The 17,057-nt window shown below is 57.0% G+C and overlaps 1 protein-coding gene across 1 annotated transcript in view; it reads right to left on the bottom strand.

Annotated features, from left to right (window-relative positions):
• Positions 1-15,156, bottom strand: part of ATOH8 (atonal bHLH transcription factor 8) — a 32,779-nt gene extending 17,623 nt beyond the window's left edge. The window contains exons 1-2 of the mRNA XM_080683915.1: positions 14,301-15,156; positions 6,708-6,899 (exon numbers count right to left, since the gene is read on the bottom strand). Of these exons, the coding sequence (XP_080540041.1) occupies positions 6,708-6,899; positions 14,301-15,050 (942 nt within the window). The 5' untranslated portion in view covers positions 15,051-15,156. The remainder of the gene's footprint in view (positions 1-6,707; positions 6,900-14,300) is intronic.
• Between the last annotated feature and the right edge of the window lie 1,901 nt (positions 15,157-17,057).

A 17,057-nucleotide genomic window follows, 5' to 3' on the forward strand; every position in this document is an offset into this window, starting at 1 on the left:
CACCACCAGTGGGGTATTGGCTCCCCGCAGCTTAATGAAGCCTCCACGTGCTGCAGCCTGGCTGCTTACATAAGACTGCTGCTCTGGCAAGGCCCCGCACCCGGCCTTTGCTGGGCGCCACCTGGGCGCAGGCCACCCTGCGGGGCTGTGTGTCAGCTTCAGGGCCGGACAGGCCTCAGGAGTTGAAGAGCTCGGGCTTTGGAGCCAAGAGACAGACTTGTAACAGCTCCACCACTTCTAGCCACATGGCCTTGGGTAAGAGCCTTTCTCTCGGCCTCAGTTTCCCCCCGTGCTATGGGGTACCACAGAGATAATGTATGCGAGGTGCCTGGCACCGTGGGTCCTTACCACACAGTCAGTGTGATTGGTGGTGGTAATCTGCCTATTAGCATTATTTCTGCATGAAACCAAGTCCATGCATGTTCTTTTGCTGTGAGTCCGTGAACTTCAGAAGCCGAGGGATCTCTGGTTTGGCTGCACACTTGCCCCCCTTTAAGGTGCAGGAGCAGGAGTTTAGCCTAAAGTGCTAAAGAGGGAAGAACACCCACTCAGAACTGCTTGCCCTCACCTGCATTTTGGCTGGTCAGTCACTCATCCAGCCCTGGGGACTGCCCTTTTCTGAGATGTTCCTCCCTGGGGTTCCACATAATGTTATCTTGTAGCTGTAAATTCATGAGATTTCCTTTCTGGCACTCACAGAAAATGCCAGCCCTTTCTCTTAAGGGAGGGATCTTGTTTAATCCTTCCAGCAAGGCGGCATAGAAAGCACGTAGGCTCTCACTTTAGGGGTGAGAGAATGGGGGTCAGAGAGGTTAGGTAACATGCCCAAGGACGCACAGCTAGGAAGTGAGTGCCAAGATCAGGACTCAAATGCAGGTCTCCAGCCCCAAAACTCTACACTTCACCTACTTCATGGTCTTAGCAAGGGTCTCCCCGTTGTGTGCCTTCATGTTAAATGACAGCATCACAGGGAACTGAAAAGAACTGCAGTGTTCTCTCGACCTGACCTCCATCTACACAGACATCTTCCTCCAGGTTCCAGGAGGGAGGGAACAGCCTCTGCGGGGGCTTCCAGAGGGGCGCCCTGGCTCAAAGAGGGCCTCCCAAGGGCTCTCTGATGAGTCTGCATTCCAAAGGCTGATCAGTTAGAGCCTTAAAGGGGGCCTCCCATGTCCCCTGATGGTTAGTTCTTATTCACTACTAGAGGCCCGATGCACGAAATTTGTGCAAGGGGCTTGGCCCCCGGCTGCCTCTTCCTCGGCCCCGCCAGCCATGGCGGCTGCCTCAGCCCTCGCAGCCCCAGCTTAATCCAGAAGGTCGTCCGGAAGGGTGTCCGGAAGGACATCCGGTCTAATTAGCATATTACACTTTTATTATTATAGATACCCGAGACCCCATGTTTTCATTCATACACAGCATGTTAGGGATCTGTGAGTCCATGTCAGGAGGGAAGCAATTTGTAAAAGGAGGAGGGGGGTGAAAACAACGTGAAGGGGGAGAGGAAAGCAGCGCCCCCAGCCTCTGCCCCCACCTTGGGACCACCCAGGGAACATCTGAGGGCAGCGGGAAGCGGCTCTGAGCTCACCTGGGAGGCTCCCCAGCCAGTGATCCCTCCAGCCAGTTCCTGCCAGGCTTGTGGGCTAACGGTGTCAAATTGAGAGGAGAAACAGCAGCTGAGAGAACACTCCGTGTTAGAACAAACAGCTGGTGACAAACGTCTATGTAATTGGAATGCCAGAAAAAATAAACTGCATCCATTTTTATGACAAGAAGGAAATTTGATGGTGATTTCCCACCCACCCCCCGTTTTCCCAGCATAGATGGACTCTGTGGGCTTTGAAAGCAAATGGTATTTAACTCAATAACTTGGCCGGCGGACTTGGAAACACAACCTCCTCTCACCCAGCGCACTTCCATTGGGGCGGGCAGGCCAGGAAGCGGCGAGAGCCCGGACACCTCTCTCACTGGCTGGGTGACCCTGGGCCAGCTCCTGGGGCCCCGCACCCGGCTTTCATTCTCTGTGCGGTGGGCACGCCAGCGCCTAGGTTGCAGGGCTGGCAGGAGGAGTCAATGAGAGGAGTGTCGGAAGCAGTAAGCACCACGCCTGGCATGGAACCCAGGTTCTGAGAGCATCAGGTGAGCTCAGTGTTCTGGGGCGCGTGGCACTGGGGTCTCCACAGTCTCTGTGGGGGACTTTGCTGTCCTGTGACGGGCAGAGGGGCAAGTGAGTAACACATTTCATCATGTAGACAGCAAAAGGGGCTGCGGAGACTTCAGCTCAGAAGTCTACCTGGAAAGGGCCTTAGACATCACTTCCAGCAACAACTCACCTGACTGAAGGGGAGACTGAGGCCCTAATGAGGTGACTATGTACACGGCAGGTAGGGACGGGGCCAGGACAGGGGCGCTCTGGGGGCACAAGAGGCCCTGCACACGGATGGGGTGGGTGCTCTGGAGACTCTGCTCGCACACTCAGGGTCTCGGGAACAGTCCTCTGGAGGGCTGGGCTCAGCCACCCAGACAGTAAGCAGCCCTTCGGAACACTTGGATCCCACGGACCCCCAGCCCCACACCAACCTGCCACCTCAGCTTGATCTCAGGCCTGAAGCTACAGACGTCGGCACCCGAGACATTCTTCCGAAGAGGAGCCAGGCCACTCTCACACTTGCCCCCAGCATGAAAGGCCTCCCCAGCCCAAAGGTCAGCAGGAAGAGGAAGGCAGGAGTAGCAGGAGCAGCGGGAGCTGCCCGGCATCAGGCCTCCCCGGCTCCGGGTCGCCCACAGCGTGAGGAGCATCCTCAGGCCCCACAGAGCCAGCCTTCCCCAACGGTGCCGGCTACAGTCACATGGCCCGGGGACCCTAATCACTGTCCAGGCCTCTGCCCAAGTCCTTAATTCAAGGCATTGGGATTCCTCTTCTCTCTCCCCATCTCCAACCCGGGGCCTGAGAGCAACTTGAGTGCAGGAACTTACTGGCCTAAACTATGCCATCCATGCTAGTAGCTGTCGTTGTTGTTAATACTCAGTGGCTTAACATCGCTGGAAGGGGTGCCCTGGATTGTTGGGAGAGACTGAGGGAGATAGAGAAAGAGAAACATCAATGTGAGAAAGAAGCATCAATAGGTTGCCTCCCCCAGGCTCCTGGACCCAGGATCAAACGCGAAACCTGGGTATGTGCTCTGACCAGGAATTGAACCCACCACCTTCTGGTGCATGGGATAATGCTCCGGCCAACTAAGTCACACAGGCCAGGACCCCTCCTCTCTGTCTCCTCCTCCTCCTTCCCCTCACTACCTCTCCCCTCCCCCCTCCTTCTCTTCCTCCTCCTCCTCCTCCTTCTTCTCCTCCTCCTTCCCCCCTTCCTCCTCCTCCTTTTCCCTCCTCCCCCTGCTACTCTTCCTCCTCCTCCTCTCCTCCTCTTCCTCCTCCTCTTGCTCTTCCTCCTCCTCCTCCCCTCCTCTTCCTCCTCCTCTTGCTCTTCCTCCTCCTTCTCCTCTCCTCCTCCTCCTCCTCCTGCTTCTCCTCCTCCTCAGCTCCCAGGAGTTGCTGCTTTAAAAACAGGAGCTGCAGAAATATGGCCCAGAGCCAGGTGCTTAAAGTGCATTATCTCTGGCTGCAGCCAGAGTCAGAACGGAGCTCTCCAGGGCCTTTCAACTCCTCCCGCCTGTCTCTCTACTGGGCGGCCTCTGACATGGGCCTCTGCACTACTGGGGCTTCCAAACAGGGTTCTGAACCCCCAAAAGCACATCCTGTGAGGACTAAAGATGGAAGACTCACCAACCAAGGGATGCGGTCCCCCACCCCAGTAGGAAAGGTCTGGGATGAGTAAAAGGATGCGCCTATGGCTTGGGGGCGAGCCGGGTTCACTTTAAATCCCATTCTTAACACATGACTGGAGGGACAGCAACGCGCGCGTCAGAATTGCAAGGGATTGCAGAGGACCTGAGCATAACCACTCCCGGAGGCAACCTGGAAAGGATGGCCCAGCCTTTCGGGCACAGTAGCTATGAGGGAGCGTCCTCAAGTGGAACAGCTCAAGTCTTCACCAACTGCCTCAGAGATCATCACCATCCCGGCTGCCATTTATCCAGGACTTTGTTTGAGCCCATCACTTACATCGACACGTCTTCTAGTTTCTTCCTATCTTTGCTTTCGTTCTCCCTCATGAGGATGTAAGCCAGGCTCCTTCCCATGTCCAAACCCTCAGTGGCTGCAGGGGAGGGAGGAACAGGGGCTTGATCTGAGCCCCAAATCCATACCCTCTGTCTACAGGGACTATGGAAGGTAAAGCCCGCTCTGCCCATCACAGTGCCCATGTGCTCAGCATAGAATGCCCCAGTGTGCAACTTGTTGTAGGTGCTCAATAAACATTGAATGAATGAATGAATGAATGAATGAGTGACTCTCCAGAGACACCATACCCCTTGGTTTGGTTACAGAGGCTTACTCCAGCCACTCAGGTCCACTGGGCAGGTCACTGGAGACCACCCCTGAGGACACCTCGAAACTCACACATCTGCATGTGACAGAGACACAGGAAGGCACAGCAGGAGTGGGGTAGTCCTGTGAGCCCCCAACCTGCTGGGACAGAATGCTGGGCCTGAGAAGCCCTAGGAGGTCCCACAGCGCCGGGACCCTGTCCTGTCCTCCCATCTAAGTCCTCTTGGCAGTGGTGTCTGCCCAGACCCAGCACTTGGGAGACAGCAGCCCCAGGACAGACTGCCTGGTGGGAGGGTGATGCAGATTGCACGCTGCTCAGTGCCCTTCAGAGGTGAGGCACGATCTCTTCTTGGAGAGTCAGACCAGAAAGGACCTTAGAAATCACTGATGATTTATCATCACTGTCCGTTTATCAACAAGAAAACTGAGGCTCAAAGAGGTGAGGAAATGGGTCTAAGATGACACAGCTGGCAGGTGGCAAGCCAGGACTTTGAAGTAGGATGCTCTTAACCACAATCTTCCACCTCAGTCTCCCAATCTGGACAATGGGGAGGCTGGACCCGATGGTCTTTCATGTGGCTTAGATTTGAGGTGATTTCAGGGGAAACCAAAAGCTCTTCTCCCCTGGGCATCTTCACCCCACTCTCCCTTCTTTCCTCACCTTCCAGCGTTGGCCTCCTCCCCAGCCCAGGACACTGCTCCAATTTAGGAACAGGGAAGGGAGGGGCTGTGAGGGGAGGAATTGGGGGTGGAGGGTGGGGAACAGGAGCAGAGATGGAGAAAAGATGCCTGCCCACTTTGTCCATCCAGTCCTCCAGACTGGCGAGTGCCAGGGGAAGTTCACAGACAGTTTACAAACCTCCTTTGTCAAGGGCGCTGCATGGAGCCATCCATCACGCCCTTAATTTACGCGTGTCCCTTTCCAGGGGGAAGCGGCCTGGGAGCAGCCTAGCCACTGGCACTTCCTCTCTCACCCACTTGATGAAGATTTCATCTAATTGGTCCATGTTAATCACTCCCAGGAATGCAATGTGCAATTATCACAGCAGCACGGCTGGCTGCGAGGACATGCCGTGACCCTCCCCGTGTAGGCAGGAGAGTCCATGGAGGGCCCCCAGCTATGGGCCCCAGGGCCCTCTGGGAAACCTGGAGAACCCCCAGGGAGGACCGGCTGGGAATGTGGAGGGGGAGTGATGGTCAGGGATAGGGGGAGGGCAGGCCAGGAATGAAGGAACCATGGAGGGTGTCAGTTACAGCTCCCCACCCTCCCCATGTCTGAAGGCCCAAGGGAGCCAACCGCCCTCCTCACGGATGTAGACTCTCCCTCTAGCCTCGTGGGAACAGAGTCCGGAGGGTTTCCATAAACCTTGCTTGGCACTGCCTGGCCCTGGCCCCCAACTGGAAATGCTAGAAGCACAGGCCATCTGGGAACCAGTTATGCCCAACACCTTTCCTCCAGCACAGATTTCACCGAACACCAGGCTTTGTGCAGGCTGTTCCCTCTGCCTCATCTGCCTGGTAGCCTCCTGGTTGTCCTGCTGGTCCCAGCTCAACACCACTTACACTAAGATGCCCTTTCAAACTCCCTTGGGCAGGAGAGGTACCTGTCCCTCCTCCACCTGGCCTTCCACAGCCGCCAGCACAGGCCCTCACCACACTGCCCTGCCCTTCTCTACCGGCCGGAGGGTCTAACCATCCTGTGAGGTGCGTAGGGACTGGAACCATCTGTTTATCATCTTTATGGTCCTGCCCAGCATACTCAGACTGGGGCTCAGCAAATCCCTCCAGAATGAATGAGTGAGAGAGTGAATGAATATTATCTACCTTCATGCACAGCCTCAGATAACCCACAGGCCAAGTCCGTTTCCCAAAACATGCCCAAGGGTTCTCCGGGCTCTCCTCTGCTCAGGGGATCCCATCCTGATGCAACTTCCATCAGGGCCCACATGGGGAATCAGCACCAGAGCACAGAGGCTGAAAAGGGCTTCAGAGACAAATCGCCCTCATTCGGTGATAAGCAGACGCAGGCCCAGAGGCCCGGGGTGGCTGTCCAAGGTCCCCAGCAGCCCATTACCAGGAGTGGAGTCACATGCTAATGCCAGTCACGTGCTAATCCCAGGGCTGTGAGGAGCTCTGAAGCTGGGGCGACCTCAGCAAAGCTCCCAGAGGCAGATCTCACTGGCCCTTAGGAAGTGTGGGCACCCCAAGCTCCTGTTCCCCCGCCCCTGGCCTCTCCCAGAGGCTGCTGCCCGAGCGGTGGCACATACCTTGCGCTTCTTGGCACGTCCCTCGGCCTGCAGGGTGCGGGTGCAGCGCTGCACACACTCGGAGAAGCTGAGGTTGCTGCGGTCGGCGCTGTAGTCGAGGTCAGCCAGACGGGCCAGGGACAGGATGTAGTTACAGGCGATCCTCAGGATGGCCAGTTTGGATAGCTTCTGCCCGTATGAGTAACACGGCACCTGGTGGGCGAGAAGGCGATAGGAGGAGCTGCCGAGGCCTCTGCAGAGCATGACCCCATGGGGCAGCTGGCCAGGCAGGCATGGGGCTGCTCACAGTAACATCTGCACCACCTGAGAGGAACGGCCTGTCTAAGCCCTCGACCCGGGTTTTAGTCTCTGTTCTAAGCACCCGCACACACATCTCAGCTCATCCACTCACTAACTCGGGGAAGTGTACACAAGAAACTGAGGCTCAGCTCATGCCCAAGAGCCGGTCTGAGTGAAGCACCGTGTGTTCCCACCACGACAGAGCTCTGTCCCAACCTCCCCGAGAGGGATCTCTCCGAGAGAACGGACATTTCTTATCAGCTCTGATAGTCCTTCTATTCATTCATTCATTCATTCATTCATTCAGTGAGGCTGGCTTTGCTAGGCACTTGAGGTTGACAATGAATAATGTGATTCCTACCTTCAAAACAGAGTTAGGGACTCTGGGAACCTACGAGAAGGAAACGTGACAGACAGTGCTCAGCAAGGAGGGCACACACATGGTGGGCTTTCTTTTTCTTTTCTCCTTTTCTCTGTGCCCTCTGAACCTGAGATGCTGCTGGGCATACAACACGTGCATAATAAATACTTACAGCCCAACCAGACTTGGCACATTTGTCAATGACTCGTCACCAACCAGATACTCACTAATGGCAGCGGGATGTGTACCAGGTGAAGACATGGAGCCTCTAATTTTTTGACACTGTCACCAGCGTTTGGGCTGCGTGAGCAGACACCTATGAGGCCTGCAGCAAGGTCTGTGTTGTAATGTGGGAAGGTCACCACGAGTCGCCCGGACAGGGCACATCATCAGAGCCACCGCTGCCAAGAGGCACCCTTCACCTAGACAGCCCCCGTGCTCGCCCAGCCACCAAGGCTCCAGGTTTCCTCCCCTCTCTGGGCTCCAGGATCTATATGCAGCAGATCTATCTGCCCCTGGTATCTGGTCCCGATACCCTCATCCCACAGAGAGGGGCCCCCATGGCACGTCCATTCAACAAGTATTTAGTGAGCACACACACACCCATGCCAGCTACTGTTCTAGGTCAGTGGATCTCTGCCGGGGACAGTTGTGTCCCTTGGGGGACAGTGAGCAATGCCTGCAAACATTCTTGATTGTCACTACCGGGGAGCAAGGGGGTTTGCTACTGGCCTGTTGTGGGTAGAGGCTAATCATCCTACCATGCACAGGGTCCTACGATGCCCCCACAGCAAGGAGCTACCCGGCCCAAATGTCAGCAGTGCTTTAGTGAGAGACCTTGTTCTAGGTCCTGGGGATAAAGTATGAACAAGATGGGCACCTCAGAAGGGGACCCTAAACGTAACATCCACTTTGATCTCACTTTAAACCTCACTTTGTCCAGGAGCTTTCTCTGACTGCTTCCCCCCGCCCCCGCCCCAACCATGAGGCTGACGGTAAGGTGGGGAGGGGGTGCGCCTGCCCTTGATAGTGCTCTAATAGCACCCCATCTGTCCTTCACTCCTCCTCATTTAATGATCAGTCTCCCTGTAAGTGGTGGGGAAGCCCCTGTCTGCAGAGCCCAGAGCAGGTCCTGCCCACAACAGGCACCTGAAAGGGTTTATTGAATGAGAAAAATCAATGAGCTCCCTCCATATTCACCAGATGACTCCAGAATGTATAGAACTGGGGTCCAAAACCTTTCCTCATGCTGACGATGAGGATTTAGCTGTTAGGCCTAGAGCTTAAGCACACAGACCTCTTGGTCACCTGGTTCAACTCCTGGCTCTAGCTCTTCCTTGCTATGAGGCCCTGGGCGAGTGGCAGAATCTCTCTGAGCTCTGGTGACCTCGTCACATTGCTAGCAGGACTGACCTCACAGCGTGGTAGGGAGTCAATGAGATGGCATATGCACTGCCCAGAGGAGGGCCTGATACAGCTCAGCGGAACAGCACAGTCTCCAAAGAGAGGCTCCAGAGGGGGTGAGAGGCAGGAGACCTGCAGCCAGGACACAGCACCTGCTTGTCCCCTAACCCCTGGGGTTCTTGAGACGCACCCACACCAGAAGCAAGGTTCGCTGTCACCTTTTAAAAGGCTCCAGCAGCCAAGGAGTCGCCCCTCACCAGCCTAGGAAACCCGGGGAGGGGCAGGGAGGTGACAGAGAGAGCGCCAACTCCCATGCATTTCCCCTTCCTACCTCCCACTCCCAGCCTGGCCGCAGCTCCAAACCCATCCAAGAAAAGCCGGCAGAACAATGCACTTTGCCTGTTCCCAACCAGAGGCCAGAGAATCCTGCTTTATCAACATGAACAAATAAACAGGTCTGTGGGACAGAAAGGTGCCTGAGAGTCCTGAGACAGGGCAGGCACCCCAGGGAGGGCGTGCCTACCCCGGCGGCCCTGGACAGGTCTGTGACACAGGCCCTCACGCTGTTTCCATCAGAGGCCATGCTGGGAGTGATTCAGCTCTGTGAGCCTTGGCCCTTGAACAGCTGGCTGCCCTGCCAGTTGGGAGCAGGGATCTCAGGAGGGCTCTGCACATGGGATCCAGGGTGACTGCGCGAATACAGAGCAGCAGATAAGGTCAAGGCCGACCTAGGGGCTCCTGTGCCAAGTTCTGGGCCAGGTTTGTCTCAGATTTGCTACTCTGTCCCACTGCTTCTGTCAAAGTCCATGTCCAACAAGAAAACTACCTATTGAGCTCTGGTTGCATAGCTGGCACTCAGGTAGCTATTGATAAGGAGTTTTATCCCACTTAAAACCTTTCTCCCAGCCCGAGCTGGTCTGGCTCCGTGGATAGAGTGTTGGCCCATGGACTGAAGGGTTGCAGGTTCGATTCCAGTCAAGGGCACATACCTCAGTTGCAGGCTCCATCCCCAGTACATGCAGGAGACAATCAATCAATGTGCCAATGTTTCTCTCTCTCTGTCTCCCCTCACCCTCTCTAAAAATCAATGGAAAAATATCCTCAGGTGAGGATTAACAAAAAACAAAACTTTAAAAATAAACAAATAAAGCCTCCTCCCCCCCCCCCCAAAAAAAAGATTATTATCCCATCTGCACTTAAGGAAGCAGAGAGGTGACATTGAGCCCCAGGTCACACGGCTAAGACCTGGTTGGAACCACACATTTGTCTGGTGCCCAAGGAAGGCACATGGCCACTGGGCTCTCCCAGCTCCCACCACCAGAGGTGGCCATATATGGGACACCAAAGGCAACTTCTGGCCACATCATTCCTCCTCCACCCCCTCCCCCCATGGGGGGAGGTGCTCCTCAGCTGACCTGGCTAATTCCAGATCCTCCTGGTGCCTGATCTGCAGGATGAAGCACCTGGGTCCTGACAGCCCAGCTTGGAGGTGCCCCAGCCTGGGCAATGACTGCAGAGTGAGAACAATGGCGGGTTCTAGTTCTGGGAGGTCAAGGTTGAGAGGAAGAGCTGTTTTGAATCCCAGGCACTTACCAGCAGTGTGACTCAGAGCAAGTGCCTCAGTTTCCTAATCTGTAGAGGGGGGCTAGCAAACTTCTGCCTACCCTCCATGCCCCCTTGGACCAGGCCACCCCTTGCTGTTTATTGTGTTCTACTAAGGCAGGCAGAGAGCTGAGGATCATGAACACAATGCCTACGTTCATCTTAAAACAACCCCAAGAGATAGAAAGCATCACTTCCACTTTACAGGAGCATTGGGTAGTGGAGGACCCTTAGCGGTGGGAGACTTTTTGGGTTTTAAACTCCCACTTTAGCTGAGCTTTTTCCAATGAGCCAGAAGGACCTGCTTGGAGATTTGGATGGGCACAGCATAAGGTGGGGAGGTGGGCAGGTCACCCTTCCAAGCTGCAGATGGAGAGTTCTGGGCTGATCCCATGGGACCCCATCCTTTGAGCATCCACAGTGAGTCCAGAGCCCAGCAACCCTGCCGCCTGCAGAGAGCCCCAGTGCAGTGGTCTGCCCATTCTGGCCAGAGGACACAGGACAAAGGAGGCAGCAGGGTGGCTTGGCTCCAACTCCCGAGACTGCCCAACTTCCGGGAAAGTAAAGGGACTGCCTTGTGCTCACTCCACAGTAACTTTTCAGCTTCAGAGGAGCAAATTTGGGGTTTTCATGAGGTCCCATATGCCCTCAGAACATTCCACCCACCCACCCCAAGCTGGACCCTCTCCAGGCTCCAGGAAGCAGAAGAAAGTGAAAAGGGCACTGGCCTGGGCGCCTGAGGACCTGGCTCTACCCCTGGCCACCCACATGACCTTAGGCAGGTCCATAACCTCAGGGGACCTCCGTTTCCTCACCGATAAAAGGGGCACCGGAATACCTGCGACCTCAGAATGGAATCGCTGTGGGCAAAGGCGGGCGGTGCCACAGAGAAGTCAAGCTGAGAACCTACCCAATTCAGGAGGGGCCTGGGAGCCCTCTGGCCTCTGTGCCAGCTCCTGCCCACCCTTCACCCAGCCCAAGACCCCCTCCTGGAAGCCCACCAAGACTGCTGACCCTACAGAACTCCAACATCGCGCACAGAACACAGCTTAGCAGTTGATTTCATTTGAAATTACTGTGTCAGTTGAGTGCAGACTTCCTGACACAAAGCCCCTCTATACAGAGCTAGGTGCCTGTCAAGTTCTACTGAAAAAGGTCCTTTAAAATCCCAACTTTTTGCACAGCAACAAGGCTAGACCCTGAGCATTTGAGTCTTAGTAATTAAGTCATGGCCCCAGGGCCAGATAGGCCCAGGTACAAATCCCATCATTGCTTAACCTCTCTGTAAGTGTCCTTGTCTGCAGCATGGCGAGGTAGCACCGCAGATGCCCAACCACAGGCCCAATGCAATGAGGCTCCGAAGCTGCCGCCCTGGTGACTGTGGACATGGCTGGAGGGGTCTGACGCTGAGAGGTGCAGGGGTGAGGGTACCATCCCCATAGCCCATCCTGGGCCACCCTGAGCCCCCTTGGTGAGGATACACCGGGAGACTCCAGGGGCAGCAGAGGAGGGGACCCAGGCCCCACCTACGTGGCACCTCCTTCATGAAGAGGCACCTCAGCAAGTCCTGAGGGCCCGTCACTGATGCCTTAGGCCTCTGCCTGCCATTCCTCCGCCAAGGCTGAGGGCCTTCCTACTTTCAGGGGGCACAAGCAATCTGCATACATGCCAGATGCCCCAAGGGTAAGCACAGTCTGTGAGCCAGCAGATTCTGCCCCTCCTCTCACCCACCCAGCAAGGCCAAGCTTCCCCTTTGAGCCCCTCCCACCTGGCCCTGGAGCAGCCCTGCACATGGGCCAGGCCCAGCTGTGCACACATGGCCTTCACATGAGGCGCGGGGAGGGCTCTATGCAGCTGGGCTGGTGGCATGTGCTGAGGCCTGACCATCTGCCCCGCACACCCACCATCTTGGCCTCGTTGTCACGCACCTCCCAGACCAGAGGGCCTGGCCCCCATCTGCACCGCTATGGCTAAGCAGCCAGTCCCCCGTGCTCCCTTCCTGGTTGAGTGGGATGGACAAAACAGGATGGCTTTCTTGTGCTGAGGGTGGACAGCTCTCGGGCATTCAACAGACTGAGAAGCAGAGCTGTCAAGAGCCTGGGCACTGGAGTGACTCACTGACACCGATTCAAAGTCAGGCTCTGCAATGACAGTGGCACAAACTATGCAGGCTGCGGCTGCACCATGCCAAGGAGGCACCAGCACACTTGAGTCCAGTGAATGGCATGCCAAGGAGGTGTGCAGAGCAAAACCTGCGAGGCTTCCATCACCTGGCATAAGCTCTCTGAACCTCCGTCTCGCCACCTCTAAAATAGTTTCTTCACTCTGAAAGAGGAGACCAGCGGGACAGAAAGGGCCCTGAACTGGCAGTCAAAGGACCTAAGTGCCAGCCCTGCCCTGCTACCCACCAGCTGTGCTGCTCTGGGCATGCGGCCTCCCCAGTCTGGGAAGCAAGGTGAGCAGGTGGACGGCCTTCTGTCGTCCTTCTGTCCTGAGAGGTGGGTTTCAGGACTCTAGGCTGCCGCCCTCCTGAGTCATTCAGATGCAGGCTACTGACTAACGGCAGGACTGCATGCTCCCCTGGGCCCACTGCCCAGGGTCCCAACTGGCATGTGGCTCAGCCTGGTCTGTGTCAGCTACTTGACCCCTCCACCCCAATTCACTGAGCAAACATCTTACCCAAATCCGTGCATGACACTTTGGCTCAATAGTCATGGGGCTTTTCCCCCCAGCAGTTCAATTCCCTTCCCATGGATGGGCACAGGCACCACTGCCCGCCCCAAAAACAGAAGGAAGAGCAGAGTGTGGTCCAAAAAGAAGATCATGTTTTCTGAACTGTTTTGTTGCCCAGAGAGATTGAGTAACTTCCCTGGAGTCACACAGGAAGTCAGCTGCTGAGCAAGAAAAAAACACCTGGCTACTCAAACCATCCACCCCTGCCCTTCTCCATTCCCTGTGCAGGTGGGAGCAGGGGGTACTAAACACCTCTTCTTAGATCTCCCTTCTCTCTAAGAAAATGAGAAGCCTAGAATCAGAGGGTAATCTTGTCTAAAAAGTGGAATTGTAAAACTGCCCTTCCCCACCCATCCACCGCAGAAGACACTGTGGGGTGAGAGCAACCCCCACCATCCCCAAACTGAGAAGTCCCTGACCTACCCCAGAACTAGGCTCTGAAGGTCCCCCAACTAACCAGTCCCTCAGCAGAACTGCCTGCTTCACCGGGAGAATGGAGAGCAGCGGTGGAGGGGATCCCCTGGGAAGGCTCTCACTAGCCAATTCTTGAGGCCGCCCCTGGGGAGACGGAGCAGGCTTGTAGCCCGCGGCATTATGGACACCAGGGCAAGGGGTGCAGAGCACAAAAGCAACCTGAGCGTAGGGGCATCCCTACTGGGAGATAGGGGCTGAAGAGGGAATGCGGGACCCTTCTATTCCGGCAACCCCAGGACCTCCCTTCTCAGCGTTCTGGGCCTCCCGGGCACTCACCCATCCACCCGGGCAATCTTCCCCGACCATCTCAAAAGCCTAAAGAGGTCTTCTCCCCTTCCCCGACCGAGACAGATTCCCACATTCCCCCTTTCCACTCCCCACCGCTCCCAAGGAACTGCGGAGACAAATACTCGCTGTCATAAAAGTTAACTACAAGTGCTGAAGTCTGGACGCGCAGGCAGGGTCACCCCGCGAGGAGGGGCGGGGCGGGGACGACCAGAGCATGCCTTAGGCCGGGGGACCTTCACCCCCCACTTTGCAAACTAAGAAACGTACCAACGCTGTAGCAAAGATCACTACTTCAGAAGGACCCAAACCTGTCTGGGTCCTGGGGCCCACCGGGCGGGGACAACTTGCCCCTCACAAACACCCCTACCCTCCGTAAGTCCCCCGGGCACTCACCCACCCACTCGGGCACTCTTCCCCGGGCGCAGGGAGAATGTGCGGCTGCGAGCCGGTACCTGCTTCCGCAGCGCCTCGAAGGCTGCGCTGATGGTGTGCACCCGCGTCCGCTCCCGGGCGTTCGCCAGGAGCCTCCGGGTCTGCTGCAGGGCTTTGATCTCCGAGGAGGCGGCCGTGGCTTCGCCTGGCCGTTTCCTAGGCGACGCGGAGGAATCCGGATGGTTATTGTAAATTACGTGTGAAATTGACGAGTAGGAACTTTCCCCGGGGCGCGAGGGGGGCGCAGGGCGTACTGAGGTCTCCGGGGGTGCAGGGGGCGCGGAAGGCATTGGGCGGGCAGGCGGTGCGCACAGCAAGATGCGGGGACGCAGGCCAGGTTCCCGGAAAGGCTGTATCTCCGGACCCCCAGGTACCTGGCCCTGGGGTACTGGAGGCGGCGGCGGCGGCGTGGGGAGTCCTGGACCCACAGCGCCCAGGGAGAAGCCGCGTTTCCGCGCGTCCAAGACCTCTGGCGCCCGGGCGCCCCCGCGCTCCCCAGCAGTGTCCGGGCCTCCACCTGAGGGAACGGCCGGCGCCACTGGGGCTGGCACCGGGGTCGGGACCGGCTGCAGCCGCTGGGTCCTGTCCCGCAGCCCGTTGGTGGCAGTGGCGCCTAGCTCGGGCACTTCCAAGTCCAATCGGAAAGTTTTATAGCCATTCGCGCGCCGCGCCGGCTCCTTGCCTTTCCGCTTGAGCTTCTTGAGGCCGTTCAGCTCCTTCACGCACACGGTCTTCCACGGCCCGTCCTCGAGAACTGGGATGTGCTTCATGGCGCGGGCAACGCGCGAGGCAGAGGCGTGGGGCTGCCGGGACGCGCGCCCGCTGCGCTCGCTCTGCACGCGGCGCCCGGCTCTGCCCGGTGGCCGTCGCTCTCGGCGCCTCGGAGGCTCGCGCTCTTCCCTGCTCTCACCCCCCTCCCTCCCGCCCGCCCGCCCTCTCTCCTCTCTCCCCCGCGTGCGGGGCAGCTGCGCCGCCGGCTCCGCGAAGCTGCCGGGCAATCCGTTCCCGGAGCGCTCAGAGTGTCCTCTGAAGTCGCGGCCGCAGTGCCAGCATTTCTGGAGCACGCCCGCTGCGCTCCATCTGTGTTTGTTTAGCCTCAGTTTACACAGAAGCCCAGTTCGCGAGATCAGTCAGCGCCGCCGCCCGGAGAGCAGGCAGCTCCCGCCGCCACCGCCTCCCAGCCCGGCCGCCCGAGCCGCGAGCGCCTTTAAAGAAACAGGAAGCATTTTTCAAAACAGCTGGGCTGCCGGCCGCCTCCTTTGTCCGCGTCCTCTCTACCTCCCCCCACCCCCACCCCTTCTGCCCAGAATCGGCCTCCTCGGGCTCTCCCTGCCCACTGCCTCCTCCACTTGGGAGCGCTGCTATGTTCCAGAAGATGGTCAGCTCTCCGTAGAACTGCCCGAGCACGTGGTTTCGGGGCCCTTCCCCAAATCAGAGCTGGGCCTTCTCCACCCTGCCCTTCGACTTCTCGGGGATGCAGCATCGAACTTCTGCACCTAGCACCTCACAGTCCACCCCTCCACCCTAATTCTAACCCTGCGAGGAAAAAAACGGAATAGCAGTTTCTACTGAAGTGGGTGAGGGTGAGGGGGGTGGTCGATGGGGGGAGGGAAGGGCTCTGAAGTGTCCTGAGACCCGCACTCCCACAGCAGCGCGACCTCTGTCTGCCACTTACTGGGGCAAGGAGGCCAGGGGCAGAAGGCTTAGGTGGTAGGGAAACTGAGGCTCTGAAAAGGAGTGTGCTTTCCCATAGTCACACAGTATGTCAAACAGGCCTTCCAAAGCCGAATTGGGTGCAAGCTTCAGATTTAACCAGACCTAGCTTCTGTGAGAATCTGCAGTTACCTCACGCCCAGCAACCCGCCAAGCCGGAATCTGCTCATCTATGAAATGTGGAGAACATCAATGCCTAAGTCACTGCCTTACTGCGAGGAACTAAGTACCAGGCACCAAGGAGATAGTAGTCAAATGGTAGCTTCGGTTAATATTATTCATAAGAGGCAGACTAGCTCTGAGGGGCAAGTTTTCTGGGCTCAAAACTCAGCTCTGTTACTTACAAACTGAGTGACCTTGGGCAAGTTACTGACCCTCTCTGTGCCTCTAAGGCTACGGCTTCCTCCCGAGTGCTTATGAGGCTTCATTGAACGTGGATGTGCAAACCACTCAGAGCAGTGCCCGCTGTTATTGGGCCAGACAACTCCCCAGGCCCTCAGTTCTTTATGCCATTCCACTGGAGATCCCGGAAAGAAGAGGTCAAACTAGCAGGCTCTCCTCCCAGACCCACATCCCAAGGCTGCCCTAAAGAGCCAGCACAGGGCTTCACTCCTCCAGGGACCCTTCTGTGGCGGCTCTTCCTTAACACAGTGTTGGTTGTTCAAAGCAGTTTGGAAAGAGAAGATGGACCCTTGACCTGGCCTTGGGCTCTGGCCTCTGCAGCCACTGGGATCTTCATCTTTGTGGTTTCAGCCCTGCACTCCCACCCCCAGACTGGGTGGCAGTTTTCCTGTGAAAATTCAGGGCTCACACACTGTCCAGAGTCCAGGGGAGAACCAGAGCATGCCATAGGGGGACCTTCACCCCCCACTTTGCAAACTATGATACTTACCAACGCAGTGGCAAAGGTCACTGCTCCAGTGGGTCCCAAGCCTGCCTGTAGCATACAGAATCCTGGGAGGTAGGATGGGGTCAGAGCAGAAGGTTCCGGGGCAGGAGCATAGAGCTAGGACTGGGAACCCGAGAGGGGTCGTGGCTTTTCAACCATTGAGCTCCATGACCCT

The sequence above is a fragment of the Plecotus auritus genome, assembly GCF_963455305.1.
Source record: "Plecotus auritus genome assembly, chromosome: 8".
Classification (NCBI taxonomy): Eukaryota; Metazoa; Chordata; class Mammalia; order Chiroptera; family Vespertilionidae; genus Plecotus; species Plecotus auritus.